Below are 16796 nucleotides of genomic sequence, written 5' to 3'. Positions count from 1 at the left end.
TTTGTCGAAATCAAAACTTCTTGTGGCAATGTGTGAATTAAAAAAAAAATCATTCCAGAAAAAGCATATTGATAAGATTGAAACATTCCACTCAACATTTTTGAAATGAAACATTTTGACTTTCTTTTAAAATTTTGTATACTATAAGAACATTTAAAAATTTTAAATGTTGAAACGGAAGCAACACATTTTGATTGAGTGAAAACAATTTTTTTCCAGAAATTCATTTAGCAGGAAGTTTAGAAATTCTCTTTTTATTCTGATTTGGAACTAAACCAATTTTGAAATCATGGAGTTGCCCACAAAGTAGAAATGCCAGTTCTCCCACAGCTCTAATAACAGCAGATTAATGTTAGCACAGTATAAGACATTCTATATAGTAAGTGCTAAGTAGTAGTATTAACTGTTCTAAGTAAGCTGTTCATAGCCTTCCTAAATCCTCATTTAGCCGTCAATTTTTAAAATTATATAAACCACTAGAATCACATATTACTGTCACATATTGAATAGAATGCAATGACATCAGTGAATTGGTAATGATTTAGTAAAAACAATGCAATTGTACTTATTTCCATTTTATTTGCAATATATACAGATAAAAGGTCATATAAAATATATACCTTATACATACTGTCATATTCTACCAGTTATTCATATCTTTAATCCAAATACACAAAATAGTTTCAGTCTGTCTTTGCTTCAATACCTGGGTTAAATATTTGAGTACTAGATATAAGAAATGTACGTATAATAAATCAACACATTCAGTCAAGGGAGCATATTTTAGATATGTCATGCACTGTAGTTCATAATATGGATTCCTGATCTGCTCAAATTTGTTATGGTCCATAAATGTCACACAGCTCACAAGATGATGCTTATACACTGTATTATCAATGGTCTATCTGCTACCATAGACCTTTATAACCATTCTAAATCAAAACACCAAGCACAAACAAAAAATTCACTGCACCCACAAAGCGCCAACATAACCAATAAGATTAAAGTATCTAAACATACCAGTTTTCTCTGAAGTTCTGAGAAATACCATGTCAGATGGGATTCGTTGATTCTGGGGAAAAAGCATATTTATGTTTGTAAGAAAAAAAATCATTCCAATCAAATGTCCAGTAAGATCAGCAACTAAGGGTCACACTTGGATTGAAATGCAATTAAAATAGGATTTATCGAAGTACTTTACATTCAGCATTTGCAATTCAGAAATCAATATTTTAGAAAAATTATAGAATAAACAAACAGTTAAGCCTTTCAGATCCTTCTTATAAGTGGATCTCTTCAATGCCTGAAGAATTTTAATAAGGAGTATCTTCTTAACTGCCGTTTTCAGTCAGAAAAAATATAATTATGTAACGTTGAAGGACCAACTAAAATCTTCAAAAGAAAACAATTTTAGTGGGTTAAATCCTCACCCTTTACTTGTTTTGTATGGGGAGAGGATAGTAGATCCATGGTACAAGTTGAAATATCTATCTTGGTACTTATGTGGACCACATCACTAGAGTATGCCTTTTGAGTATTTCTGGATTTGTTTTCACAACTTTGGGAGGCAGGGCAGTACTATTATCCCATTTTGGAGATGAGGGAACTTCTGTCCCTGCCCCCGCCCTGCCCCCCCAAAAAAAGAAAGAGGAGATGCATTTCCTTTCCAGTATCAAAAGCCACATCTATCTCCTGCATACAGAAAGGCTGTCCCAAATATTCGTGGGTTTCAAAAAAAAAAAAAACTGTCATTTTGTTTGACTGGACTGCAAAGGAATGACGACTTCTGGGAGTAGCAGGAAGAGAAAAAGAACACAGTATTGCATAATTCTGAGTTCCCTACTGCATAATTTAAGTCTGAAGTGACACAACATATGCAGGACTCAATCCTAAAGCAGCACAAATAAAAAATATTTTCCTTTCTGTTCACAGGCCACCTTTAGCTACTATGGGGACTTCTATGCCTCATGGACTCATTGATTTTCAGGTCAGAAGGGCCACATCATGATCATCTAGTCTGAACTCCTGCACATTCCAGGCCACAGAACCTCACCTACCCACGCCTGTAATAGACTCCTAGCCTCTGGCTGAGTTGCTGAAGTTCTCAAATCATAGTTTGAGTTTTAATCAAATGCAGATATATATAGATATAGATATATATCAATAGTTTCAATTCATATGCCATTGGCAAACTACACAGTACATTCTTTAGTACATTTTGTATTTTTCCATACACTCCCTCTGAAAAAACAACACCACTCACACTCAGTCTTAAAGATCAGAGGAGTAGTCGTGTTAGTCTGGATCTGTAAAAGCGGCAAAGAGTCCTGTGGCACCTTACAGACTAACAGACGTATTGGAGCATAAGCTTTCATGGGTGAATACCCACTTCGTCGGATGCATGTAGTGGAAATTTCCAGAGGCAGGTAGTAATTCTCACATAGCTTTCCCCTGGGAAAGCTGAAAGCTGGGGAGAAAGAAAACAAGTAACATGCTAATTATATTTCCTGATGCAATTCTGGAAGATGCATACATGCCATGATGATGGGCCTGAATAGAATTTTGCTGTTTTTTAACTTCTGAGTAAACTGAGGGCTCATATAAGGTGATGGACTAAATGTACTGTCTTGAGCACGCATAGCTCATGAAGACACTAAGCTAGTTTTTCCAAACAGCTTTCACAGATAATGATTCATTGACTATAAGGCCAGAAGAGTCCACTGCGATCATCTAGTCTGACCTGTATAACACAAGCCATAAGACTTCCCTGAATTAATTCCTGTTTGAACTAGAGCATTTATTTTAGGGAAAATATCCAAACGCGATTTAATAAATGCCAGTAATGATGAATCCACCACAATCCTTGATAAGTTTTTTCCAGTGTGGACTGATTTAAATCAAAGCAAATTAAATCATTGACTTTAAATCAGCAAGCCAGAAACCTTGATTTAAATAATTGATTTTAATGTTTTGCATTTGTACTTTTTAGTTATTTTTGTAAGGAAAAACTAAGTTTCGTTGTTGGTAACAATTACAATACATTGATTTTCAGCTAAATATTGCCTTTACACTAAATGTGGTGCTTTTTACTAATCAGGAGTATACATTACATCTATACACAATTAAGCAATTATATAGCTTAACTTACACTTATTCAGATTTTTCATATTTACATTTTTATTATGTTAGAAAATGGTGAATGATGCATTTCTTATTTACTTAATTATTAAGCTTTTTACTTGTGATTTGTATCAAGCTCTATTTGGATGGAAATTCAAATCAATTAAAAATGCATTAGAACAGCATTTTAATTTTTTGTATTAAATAAAAGTATCTTAAATGTGCTGGATACATAAGAAAAAACTATCAAGACTTGTTTTGCCTTTAAACCTAACTGATTTATTAAATTAAGGAAGTACCTACAGTTAGAGAACTGAACTGACTGTTTCTGGTCCCAGTGTCTCAAGGTTTTAGAACTAATAGATCTCATCCTCAAAACTATTTTTTATTCATGCACTGGAAGAGAGAAAACAAGCTTTCCTGCTTTTTCCCAAATCCCTACTGGTCTCTTAATTTTGAATGAACCAGTCATTAAACTGAACTAGCCGAATGAACTGAAATGAGGAAAGTACTCTTTGCACTTGCAAGAGGTTACTGTTGTCAAAAGCTGATTTGGCACTTAAACCAACTCTAGATCCAGCTGCTTAGCCAGTGGCTTCCTCCAATTCAGTGGTTTGACTTTCTCTAAAAACTGGCAGCAAATATCAACTGCTTAATATTTCTGTATTCAATTTAAATTACTTTAATACATTACAATAAATTTAGGCCTTACAGTATGTTGTCAATTTGAAATTTAATTTTAAACAGCTTTATTTATTTAAAAAGTAAACCAGTACTTAATTTAAATAAAAACATTGAATAAAATACTTCTATTTAAATAAAAAAAAATCTACTTTTTAATTTTTTTTAAAATCAACTTTTTTTTTTTTTATCAAACCTGGAGTTGTTCCAATGGTTAATTACCCTCACTATTAAACATCTGCATCTCATTTCCAGTCGGAATTTGTCTAGCTTCAACTTTCATCTTTGCAATTCAAACTTCAATCATGATCATTTGCAAAATTAATGAAGTATCAAAAACTGTTCTGGCTCTATTTTGTGCATAAACTTCCAACTGTGCCAAATTACATAGTGGGTTTGTGCTGTGTACAAATAGCAATGAACTCAGGACGAATTTCATTTTCAGATTTTTCCCCAATCCAGTATCTGAAGTTAGGCTGCTAAAAGATGGAAGGCTAGTTCACCAACCTAGTGTACAGTCTTCAGATTGTAAGCTCTTCTGGGCACTGCTTGTCTCTCATTATGCATTTATACAGTGTCTATCACAACTAGGCCCTGATCATGTTTGGGGCTTTCAGGGGTTGTTATAATACAATTATTATTAACTCTAACAGGGCATAACTTTACGAATAAAAGTTTTACATGAAATTAAATACATTTAGAACATGACACTTCTGAAACCTTTTATTCCAAGCATCACTATAAGGGCACATCTACACAACAAAGAAAAAACCTGCGGCTGGGCCATGCCAGTTGACTTGGGCTCTTAGGGCTCAGGCTGCGGGGCTGTTTCATTGCTATGTAGACTTCCGGGTTTCTGGAGCCCGAGCTTTAGGACCCTCCTACCACAAAGACAGCTAGAGCCTGGGTTCCAGGTCGAGCCCGGAAGTCTACACAGCAATGAAACAGCGCTGTAGCCTGAGCCCCATAAGCCTGAATCGGCTGGCATGGGCCATCCGCAGGTTATTCTTCGTTGTGTTGTGTCTGTTTACTGACGACTTCCTCTAAACACCTTTCACCAAGCCTTATACAATCATCAAGAAAGACTACAAGTTCATTTTCACAGGCAAGACACAGACCCCATTCTCCATATTCAGGGTTAAAACATTTATGACCCAAAAGACTCACCACCTAATAGTTCCAAGTCGAACAGGATTATTTCTATATTAAAAAAAATTCTCAGGCACCTATTCCCTTAGTTACTATGCTTAGAAGCAACCAAATTTGACAAAAATGGTCACACTTTTAACCACTCCTACTTGCCAGCAATAAAACAGATTAAGCCATCCAACAGTTAGAAAGCTAGACAACTAAACAGCATCTGCAGGATCCGAGGTTTGTACTCAGAGTGCCAAGGATCCTCCTTTGATACTGTGTCACACTACCCAAAAATTCAATTCACAGAGCAAAAGAAGCTACTCTTTCATTTCATTCTGCATTACAAGTGAGACATTAATCATCATATCAAGAATGGGAAAATTTTGAACTTCTCAAATGGCCTCCCCGTAGCAGTATTCAGTTACAATACTATTATTTGAAAAGCACAGTCAACACACATATGTAAACTGCCAGATTTTATACAATTATATGGGATTCTTTTTGGTTTGAGTTTTGAAGACTGACAGGAAGGGTTTTAAAATCTTCAAGAAACCTTTGGAAAACTTACAGCCCATCTGCCCCCACATATTCCCATAAAAAATAACTGGAAAGGGACAAACGATCACAGCCATTTGTTCTGCTTGAGGGAGAAGTCCAGTAGGTAAGGGAAGCTAGAGCCTATTAGGGTAGGCTATGGGAACAGCAGCAGTGGTGTTTGCTACTATCTTAGGCACTCATGAAAGTACAGTGAGAATAGTCTGAAAATTGCCTAAGTTTGGAGACACTGATAATTGATATTTATATGTTTTAGAAGTAACCTAAAATCCCCATCACTAGCAAAATTCTCTGATATATAAAAACTACATTTTCATGAATCAAAATACCACAACACTACAGTCCCCATACACCCTGTTTCCTTAGAAATTCATCAAGTGAAAATGTTTTAATTTACCCGCCTACTTAAACAGCAGTGGTCTGGTTCTTCGGGAAGAGGCTGCTCATCTATCTTTACAACTGGTGGAAAAGGTTTGCAATGGTGGCTATGTACTAAAGAAGGAGAGGAATCTAAAGAAATAAATTACAATAATGAAATAAATGATGGAATTTATGACCTATTGTTAACTTTCAAGAACTAGGACCAACTCAACTAGGAACAGCCTATGTTCAAATTGGAAAGACACTGTGGTAAAAATTAACTTTACTAATGTACTGTATCTACACTAATTGTACTCATACCATGTGAAAAACTAAAAGACATAAGACAACTTCAAAATTAAATAAATATTCCCTTAAATGACAACAACAATTAAATTGCTATCTTGTCTTCCTATCGATTAGCAATATATTTTTACAACTTCTCTGCCAACTCTGACATAAATACATTGAACACATCTCAGGTTACTGGCCTCATGCCTAAAAACTTCCAGTTTCTTGTTAAGAAGCTAAAAACTTAACCAACAGACAATACCTCGGCAAAAAAACCCTGATCTATCATCTTTAGAATTAAATAGAAATCCCAAATAACACCATATGTTCAGCTATATCCTTTCTACAAATGGCTATCAGCTTTTATGAAGAAAGAAAGTCTCATTATAAAGCAAAACTATATTTATTATTAGTACATGAAAAGTCTACCTGGTACCTACTAGCCCTGGTGAAGCACAAAACCAGTCATGTACTGTCTTTAATATTATCAATATCAATGTCAACTTCTCATTTTAACAAAAAATAAATGCAAGTTAATACATATGTCTTATTTTCGTTTTATGTTCATTCTCTTCCTGGTTTCACTGAACTTATTACCTTTTTATTCCTATAATTAATCATGAATTCTCTTTTTTATATATAACTGAAATAACTTACTTGACTAGGACAAGTAGAAGATTTCCCTGGTGAGTGGGCTAAGTTGGGCTCGCCAGAGAATGACTGACTTCCTTCTTTGGAAAAAAGGGAGGAATAAAGGAATAAATCAGCAAAAGCACTATTAGGAGAGGGAAAGAGGAGGCAGAGACCAGAGTGGCAGGGGTCATTGCTCTTTAACTGAAGGGAACAGAGTGGCATAGGCACCATTTCTTCTTTAAGAAAAGAGGGATAAGGTTGTAGCAGAGACGCTACAGAAATATTATGAGAAATGTTCTCCATTTTCCTCCCATCAAAATAAGTTATTTTCAGTGAACAATTCAAATTTTGAAAAGTTTTGAACAGCTCTAGCTTTTTGGTATTCAAGACACAGTTGAGGCTAATGAGAAGAAGATGTATCTCCTCCTTTTTCCTGCTCTTATGGAGAAGTGAGGCAGTAAGATTAAAGGAGAAGACTTGAGCTCTTTGCTCTTCATCTCAGCAACCCAACAGAAAGCAGCTGTTCCACTCCCCACCACTGATTTCAATAACAGTGGAAAGACACATTTACTGTTCTGCTAAGGTGATCAACAATGAAATCAATATTGTTGCCATCATCATTACTAGGCTTCAGAATTAACACTACATTGAGACAAATGGAGCAGTATGCACCTCATCCACTTTTCGACGTTGTTACAGACTCAGGAATAGATCGCCATAGCATCCAAATCACATCTGGAATGTTTTCTCCAAATCAAGATTAGAAAACTCATTTCTTTAAAAAAGACAAATTGACGGACAATACTTTGGCAAATTTTGTGATAATTCCATTGCCATCGACTGTTGAACGCACAAGGACCAATTAACAGCTAACGGAGATGTCAGAGGGCCATAGACTAGTTACAGGGAGAGGTTAAAAGGAAGCAGACTAATTCTCTGTATACATCATTGTACAGTCCAAAAATTTAAGAACAAATATTGGTGAAAATAAAATCACAGATTACAAAACAAATCTAACCACTTCATCACCAGTGCTGATACTGGATAGCACAGATACCCTTGAAAAGACCCTGCTTAGACTATTGTTATATGAAGCCTTAATACTTACTGCAGTATAATGGAATGCTAAACTATATTATACTGTTCAGCCACTAGGCTGTGCTGTTCGTAACAGACCTTATTTTAAAGCCTCAGCCATACCTGCCAGTTCATTACAGGATCTTTATGGAAGACACATCTCTGGTGTCTCTCTCTGAGAAGGAAACTCTATAGTCAGTCTATATCTGGTACAGAAGCCTGACCTTCTAGTAGCCGGCCTGTGGCCTACCATGTACAAGCTGCACACGACAGTGTCAGAAGTAAACTAGTGCCAGAGGAGAACCAAAAAGGAAGGAACAAAGCAACAAAGGTTGCAGGGCCTCATCAATATGCCACTCTTCAATGCTCTAGAGAACTTCAGTTTTGACAAACCTTCAGAATAGACTGGAAGCACTAGTTAGAAATATTTTGCATCACAGTCAAATTCCACATGGAAAGCGGAGATGCTTCAGGTATGCTCTTTAATTTATACTATGGGGAAGCAGGCAGGGCATATCTTTAAATGTTTTTTACCTTTCCTGAAGACAGTTATAATGATCACTGTCAAAGAGTTCTGGCTATGTTTGATGCACAGTTTATACCTCAGAAAAATGGGGTTTACCTAAGAGCATGTTTTCACCAGAGAATTCAAGGACCAGGGGAAAATGTTGAATGTTCTATAAAACCTCTGTATACATTGACCAAAAACTGTTTTTGGACTGCAAAACATGAAAATACCAGAGACAGGCTGGTTCTTTGGTTAACAGATAAATTATATTGGGGCTGGCTGTCCCAAGTACCTAAAGGGCACTAAGGAAGCGACAAGAGACTACTTTGCAGTATGTGGACTATTAAGTGAGTCAAATGGACTCATGATTAAAGACGACTGCATCATAATATCAAAAAGAGAGAGGACAAATGCTAAATCTCATCCATGAAGGACATCAAGGACTAACTAAATACTCTAAACAGTCCAACCAGTGAGTGTGGTGGCCAGGCATCAACCAGGACAAAGAATAAAGTATCTGCAGGAGAACGCTGCAGAAGAAACAGAAACACCACCACCTCTACCAGGCAGACCTTGGAAGAGACGAGATACAGATTTAGGCAAATTCAGAGGACATCATTACATGGTCAAAGTGGACTATTTTTACAGGTATATCGGAATAATGTACTTGTAAGAGGTAACGTGTCAGTATTATTGAGAAACTTAAGTGCACTTTTGCTTATTTCGATACTCCAGAACAACAAGTAATGGACAGTGGATCACAATTCACTTCAGCAGAATTTAAGTCATTCCAAACGAAATAGGATTTTGATCATACAAACTAGCAGCCCACGTTCCTCAAGCAAATGAAGAGGCTAAGAGAGCTGGATACACAGTCAAGAAAATCCTACAGCAGGAAGATCTATTTCTGGATCTTTTGAGCCACAGATCAACACTGATAAAAACTACTAGATATAGTCCAGGACAACTCCTGATGGGAAGACAATTCAGATTCTTTTCCAAAGTCAGAACTGTCGTTCTATCTCCAAAATGGTCAGACATCAAGAGACTAGCCAAATCAGATAAAAAGGCAAACAAGAGCTTACAGATACTTTTATAATAGACATCAGAGAACTGTTAGGTCTAGAACCTGGTGACCATGTTTTCATCAAACTGGATGGAGAAAAAGATGGACAACTCCAGCTGTTGTAAAGAAAAAGAATTCATCACCCAGATCATATGTGATCAAGGCCGACAGTGGAGAGTTCAACAGAAACCTTCAACATCTACAGTTTGTTCCTCAGAAAGAACAATCAACAGAGCAAACTCTACAGATGGTGGATGCAAAACAAGATGATGGTGACTCATGGATTCCAAACTGACCACAGCCAGTCATTGCAACTAATGGACAGCCAGATGACCAAGTTGTTACACGTTCAGGTCATGTAATTTTCAGAAAACGAGTACAATTCAGAGACACCTACCAGACTGATATGTACTGAATTTCAAAGATAACATGAAAGTATACATTTTGTAAATGGTAGAAATATAGAACTAAAAGGAGTAGATGTAATGGAATGCTAAACTGTATCATGTGGTTCAGCTATCAGGTGGTGCTCTGTGTAACATACCCTCATTTAAGCTAACCTCAGCCGTACCTGGTAGTTCACTAAAGGATCTTTTGGAAGACACCTCTGGTGTATTTCTCTGAGAAGGAAACTCTGTAAGCCAGTCTATATCTGGCACAGGAGCCTGACCTGCTAGCAGCAGCCCTGCAGAGTACCATGTACAAGGTGTACATGACAAACAGGAAAGAAGCAGCAGCATGCGCTGATTAGGGCAGAATACTTTCATTTCTTTTAGTACAGTGTTTCCCAAACTTTTAACAGCTAAGCTCCCACTTCAAGAAACTTAAATGAGTCACACTTTCTGAATGTTGCCATGTGGTGTTATCTACCCATCTTATTTTATAAATGATTTACGCTACCACCCAGTGGATAGTGCTCCAAGTTTTCTCCGTAACCACGAATGTGACAAATTTAATTGTTTATTTTATTTTAGATGAGAACCAAAACTCACAGAAACCATCAACAAGTCTGTTTATGTCTCCTCCCATCCCTAACTCAGGTGGGCATACCCTACATTTTGAGAAACGCCACTTTAAAGGATGGGGTAGTGAAGTTATTCAAACTCAATTTATACCAAGATCCCTCACTCACATCCTTTAAAAAGCCCCTGAAAACTTGCCTATAATGACCAAACACCAGCCTCTGCTATATACATACCACCTGCTCATTTTGAACTGTACTATCCATTTGACAGACCCCTTGGGTTGTGGCTTCTGTTCAATTTGACACATTCACTTTACTATAAAGCATTATGGACTAAATGCTTTATTAAGATTAAATAATAAAGTAGGTCTTGACATAAACAAAATAGTTAAGATTCTTCCAACACGGAGTGGGAAGCACATATCCTCAGGAAAAAACACGTTTTAAACACTCTCAAACAGCTTTTTTTTTTTTTTTTTTTTTTTTTTAAAATATAAACCAGGAGTATTTTCTCCTACAAAAAAGGTCATTTTCCACACCCCTCAAGCCTCCCCACCCCATTACAATATTAATTATATTAGCAACTTTTCAGTTGTTGAAACATTAACAAAAGTATTACTCAGGACCCGAACTGTTTTCACCATAAAGCAGTCAGTAGATTTGCTTTGAAATTAATCAGGCCTGTAAAACCAAGGCTGTTCAAAGTTTAAATGTAGGAAAGTTTTTCACTTAAGTTGTTAGTGTTTGTGGTGCAGCCACTAGTTAACATATGGATCTTTTTCTCAAATGACTCATTAATTTCACGACAGAAATGCTCTTAATGCATCTTCCAGTCAAATATAATGTTAACTTGCTTTTTTGCCATTAGAGCAAGCAATTGAACACTTCACTCCTGACTGGTTTTTTGGCTTAAGAGTCATACTTTGAAACTGAGAACTGCTTATTTCAACAAAATACAGGTAAAACATATAATTTCAAGTGGTCTTAAGGCCAATGTAAAAATAACCAGGATTTAGTTGTAATAAATAGAAACCCAGAGTGCATCTACTGGTATTATTTTTGATATCTAATCTTTAAAATAAAATAAATTCAACAACCTAAAGCATTGCACAATAAGACAATCTGATTCCTAAGAATTCTTTTTTAAGTACTTGCATCCATGGTTAGGTCGGACAAAAAAGGAGAATTATAGTTGCAGCACCATTTGAAATGATTATGCCACATTACTTATGACTGAGGTATTTTGGCTAAATCTTTATTCCACTGCAATTAAAATCTACCTACCATTTTCCTAAATCACTAGAAATGGAAACACTGGCCACCCAAATTAAAATCTGATCATGTAAAGGTGCTGAGCTCCTCCTTTAAGGTGAAGTCAGTGGAAGATGAGGAAGCTCTGCATCTCATAGCATTGAGCTCTCAAGCAAGGAAATTAAGGTAGTTCCAACCCTCCTGAGTTCTCAGAACATTATGGTAGGACATAATCCATAGACTGTACTGTTAGTAATAGGGTGACCAGATGTCCCGATTTTATAGGGACAATCCCGATTTTGGGGTTTTCTTCTTATATAGGCTCCTATTGCCCCCCGTCCCGATTTATCACATTTTCTGTCTGGTCACCCTAGTTAGTAATGGAGGATTACTTATGTAGTAACTATGTCCTGGAGTAGATTGTTGTTAGAGTCCCACTCCTGGAGCACATATATGCTCTTAGCATATGAAGGTGAAAACTGCTGAAAAGCAGTAGTTATTTGAGCCTTGTGTATGCTTCCTTTCAGAAGTAAAAGTTCAGACCCGAGATGATATAAACAGCACAAATTCTAATCCAATTTTAGTTTCTCTCGGTTCATTAAAACTGCATATAAAAGATTCTGAAGTGAGAAAGGAGGGTGAGGAATGTGAACTTAGTAGAGTAGAACCTCAGAGTTACGAACACCAGAGTTACAAATTGACCAGTCAACCACACACCTCATTTGGAACCAGAAATATGCAATCAGGCAGCAGCAAAATACAGTACAGTACCTTGTTAAAGGTAAACTATTAAAAAAGGGGAAGTTTGGGTTTTGTTTATTTTTAATTTGACCAGGTAAGGAAACTTTCTGTGATTGTTTCATTTAAATTAAGATGGTTAAAAGCAGCATTTTTCTTCTGCATAGTAATGTTTCAAAGCTGTATTAAGTCAATATTCAGTTGTAAACTTTTGAAAGAACCACCACAACATTTTGTTCAGAGTAACGAACATTTCAGAGTTATGAACAACCTCCATTCCCGAGGTGTTCGTAACTCTTAGGTTCTACTGTAAGACATCTTGTGATATGCTGTTGGTAAGCTCCTTACACTTTCTTTGGAGTACTGTCAGTATAAATTTCCACACAAAACTGAGTTCAGTGACATACCATATTTCTAATATACAATAAAGTCCTACAAAATGTAATAGGAATTGAATCAATAGGGTTCTACATAAGTCACCCTAAAAGCCTATGTAGTTTAATAGGGAATTATATATTTTCTACAGGTTTTGTGACGATCACAGAAGAGATGTAAATTTGCTATTAAATTCAATAGAACTTGATTACTGTGTGTATCTAGTCCTCTAAGTCATGAAGATAACCTTGAGAACAGAATTTAAATAGAGGCAGAACTGTGTCCCTAAGCGCTGGCTTAAACACAAAACTTGCACCAATTGAACTAAAATGTATTACTTAAATCTAGGCCAACCTCTATGTGGAAACCCTTAAACCAATCAGTTTACTACTGGCTTTCAGAGATTTAGAACAATCATTAGGAGCTATGGAAGCTTCTGGGTGCTGACAACTTTCAACAATCTGGCCACAGCATTTAGATGTCTACATCTGGCTGACCTCTTCTGAAGAGTCTAGTGCCCCAGAGGCTACTTTACTAATTATTTATGGTCATATTTAAATTAAAAACCTTAATTTTTAATGAAGCTGCCACAGACTTTTCTGTCTGCTGCACCAGTGTTGAAGAATCCAGGAACCTTGCTGCAGAGTTTCAATCCAGTTTATTGTGAGGTGCATGGAACCTTGATCTGAATTTTCAGAAATTTCTCCTTTGGTATATGCAATATGCAGTTACAGCCTGAGTTCAGGAAACCCCATCTGAATTCATAATCTAAGTCAAAGCAAACATGGACTTCTTATGATTGATTTTTAGCTTCTTAGGGGAGACTTGTTACACAGCATCTGAAGGGCTATCTAGATACTTCTGAGGAATGAGCTCTGAGAAAGCCAGTTGTCCAGACAGGGGTACATATGGCTGCCTTGCTATTTTAAGTGTGCTACTACCATTGCCAGAAATTTAGTTGAAACTTGTGCTGAAAGACACACAAAAAAAAAAAGTACTCAGAATGGTCATTGCCTACACAGAACCTCATGTATTTTCAATTCCAATAGACTGGTCCAACAAAAATGTGCAAATAAGTACATTTTAAATGGAGAGCTGCAACCTAATCTTGTAGACTTAGGGAAAGAATTATTTTTGTTTGAGCATGGGGAAGGAACAGGAAGGAAATTTAATCCCTTCCCTACCTACTAATGAGGGGCTTCCGCTGTTCAGTTAGAGGAAGGAATTCACTTCCACCTTTAGCACGTTCTTATGAATGAGATCCTTAAAAAAGGGAGGGGAGAAGGACAGAGCAAGTTGGAGTGAAATTGAACAGGGTACCCTTTCTGAAGGGCTTCTTGGATTCCTTTGTCAGTAATAATTCTAGTCCATGCAGTAAGAAAGGAGGAAGAATAATCCCCAAAAGGGAGTTTAGGAAAAATGTATACATACATAAAGTTTAAGGTAGGGCTCTCTGCCAAACTGCCATTTGCTAGATGACATGTCAGATGAAGTGGCAACAAATGTGAGTTTTGACTTTTGATGCCTCCTTCTGTGTCTGGTAGAGAATGACTTGATACTGACCCTATGGTGCTGGGAGAAAACCAGCCTCTGCTATCTGCAAAGTTAGATTTCCAACATGAGCTTGTCTGAGAAAGACCCAAGGTACCGAGATTCCTCTGACCGGAAAGCCTTAAGTTGATTTTCTTACGATAAAGACTGCACGGATCCAAGAGGCCTAGGGCAGTGGCTCTCAACCTTTCCAGACTACTGTACTCCTTTCAGGAGTCTCATTTGTCTTGTGGATCCCCATGTTTCACCTCACTTAAAAACTACTTGCTTACAAGATCAGTCATAACCCAAAAGCGTCACAGCACACTATTGCTGAAAAATTGCTGACACTAATTTTACCATATAATTATAAAATAAATCAATTGGAATATATATATTATACTTACATTTCAGTGTATAGTATATAGAGCAATATCAACAAGTCATTATCTATATGAAATTTTAGTTTGTACAGACTTCACTAGTGCTTTTTATGTAGCCAGCTGTAAAACTAGGCAAATATCTAGATGAGCTGATGTATCCCCTGGAAGACCTCTGTGTACCTGTGGTTGAGAATCACTGGCCTAGGGCACATGGACCTCTCAGTCATTATATATGCCCATACTTCATATGTATTTTCTCATTACAGGAAGTACAGAAATTGAACTTGGGGTCCATCATCATAGACCAGTTCCCTAATGAACTGGAATGAGCAATTGGGCAAAAACAAACATTTCTTTTTAAAAATATCAATAATAATTACAACATGAGACAAAAAACTAATTTAGACAAAGAAAGAAATGACCAAGTGAAAGAGGAAGAGGAGACTGAGGATTCCCAGTCTCTCTCAGCACTGGAGTCAAAGATATGGAATAGATTTGGTGCACGGCTCTTTAAGCAACTCTCATATTCAAATGTTCAACTACATAAAAGAACACATGAATGTTTCTACTGCTTTCTAGAAGGTGCACACACTTCTAGCACAAGTAAAGATCTGTGCTGACAATTTTTTTTTTAAAACCTCTGAAAACAAAACTTACAAGACATATTCGGGAAATATACAAGAATTTCAATTTGCCAGTGAAAGACACAGAACAAACAAAATCAAATGAATGAAAAAAAGATAGATTAATAAGGCCAAAAGGGAACCACCAAGATCATCTGTTCTGAACTCCTATATAACATAGTCCATAAACATTTACTCAATAATTCCTTCAGTGAAAGAAAATCAAACTACTTATAAATATAAATGCATATGTTTATATTTAATTAGGACTATAATTAAATTCAAACAAAAAACAAAATTGCTTGAAGATTCTGAAATAAAACTAAACTGGTCTAAAATATTTGTAAGTAGTTAGTATTTCATAAGTAACTATTCCAATATACTAGTGCTGTCGACTAATCGCAGTTAACTCACATTATTACTCAAAAAAAGAATCACAATTAAAAAAATTAATGCAGATTAATCGCAGTTTTAATTGCACTGTTAATAAAATACCAATTGAAATTTATTAAATATTTTGGATGTTTTTCTACATTTGCATATATACTGTATTCTGTGTTGTAATTGAAAACAGTGTGTATTATTTTTTATTACAAATATCTGCTCTGTAAAAATGATAAAACAAATCGCATTTTTCAATTCACCTCATACAAGTAATCTAGTGCAATTTCTTTATCGATAAAGTGCAAATTAACAAATGTGGATTTTTTTTTGTTACGTAACTGCACTCAAAAACAAAACAATATAAAACTTCAGAGCCTACAAGTCCACCCAGTCCTACTTCTTGTTCAGCCAATTGCTAAGACAAACAAGTTTGTTTACATTTACAGGAGATAAGGCTGCCCACTTCTTATTTACAATGTCACCAGAAAGTGAGAACAGGCATTTTTGCATGGCACTTTTGTAGCTGGCATTGTAAGGTATTTACATGCTAGATATGCTAAACATTCATATGCCCCTTCATGCTTTGGCCACCATTCCAGAGGAGATGCTTCCATGCTGATGACACTCGTTAAAAAAAAAAGCGTTAATTAAATTTGTGACTGAACTTCTTAGGGGAGAATTGTATGTCCCCTTATCTATTTTACCCACATTCTGCCATATATTTCACGTTATAGCAGTCTCGGATGATCACCCAGCACATGTTGTTCATTTTCAGAACGCACTCACTGCAGATTTTATAAAACACAAAGAAGACACCAAAGTAAGATTCCTAAAAATAGCCACAGCACTCGACCCAAGGTTTAAGAACTGAAGTGCCTTCCAAATCTGAGAGGGACGAGGTGTGGAACACGCTTTCAGAAGACTTAAAAGAGCAACACTCTGATGAGGAAACTACAGAACCCGAACCACAAAAAAAGAAAATCAACCTTCTGCTGGTGGCATCTGACTCAGATAATGAAAATGAAAACACGTCAGTCCGCACTACTTTGGATGGTTATCGAGCAGAACCCATCACCAGCATGGACGGACGCATGTCCCCGGGAATGGTGGTTGAAGCATG

General features: G+C 36.4%; 1 protein-coding gene across 2 annotated transcripts in view; it reads right to left on the bottom strand.

Moving 5' to 3' along the window:
- Positions 1-16796, bottom strand: part of ATP9B (ATPase phospholipid transporting 9B) — a 294054-nt gene that overhangs the window by 206303 nt on the left and 70955 nt on the right. For both annotated transcript variants that reach the window (XM_077810530.1, XM_077810529.1), the window contains exon 7: positions 1021-1072. In XM_077810530.1, the coding sequence (XP_077666656.1) occupies positions 1021-1072 (52 nt within the window). The remainder of the gene's footprint in view (positions 1-1020; positions 1073-16796) is intronic.

This window comes from Eretmochelys imbricata, chromosome 2, assembly GCF_965152235.1.
Source record: "Eretmochelys imbricata isolate rEreImb1 chromosome 2, rEreImb1.hap1, whole genome shotgun sequence".
NCBI classification, from domain to species: Eukaryota; Metazoa; Chordata; order Testudines; family Cheloniidae; genus Eretmochelys; species Eretmochelys imbricata.
The sequence above is the reverse complement of the archived record's forward strand: the minus strand, read 5'-3'. Positions and strand labels throughout refer to the sequence as shown.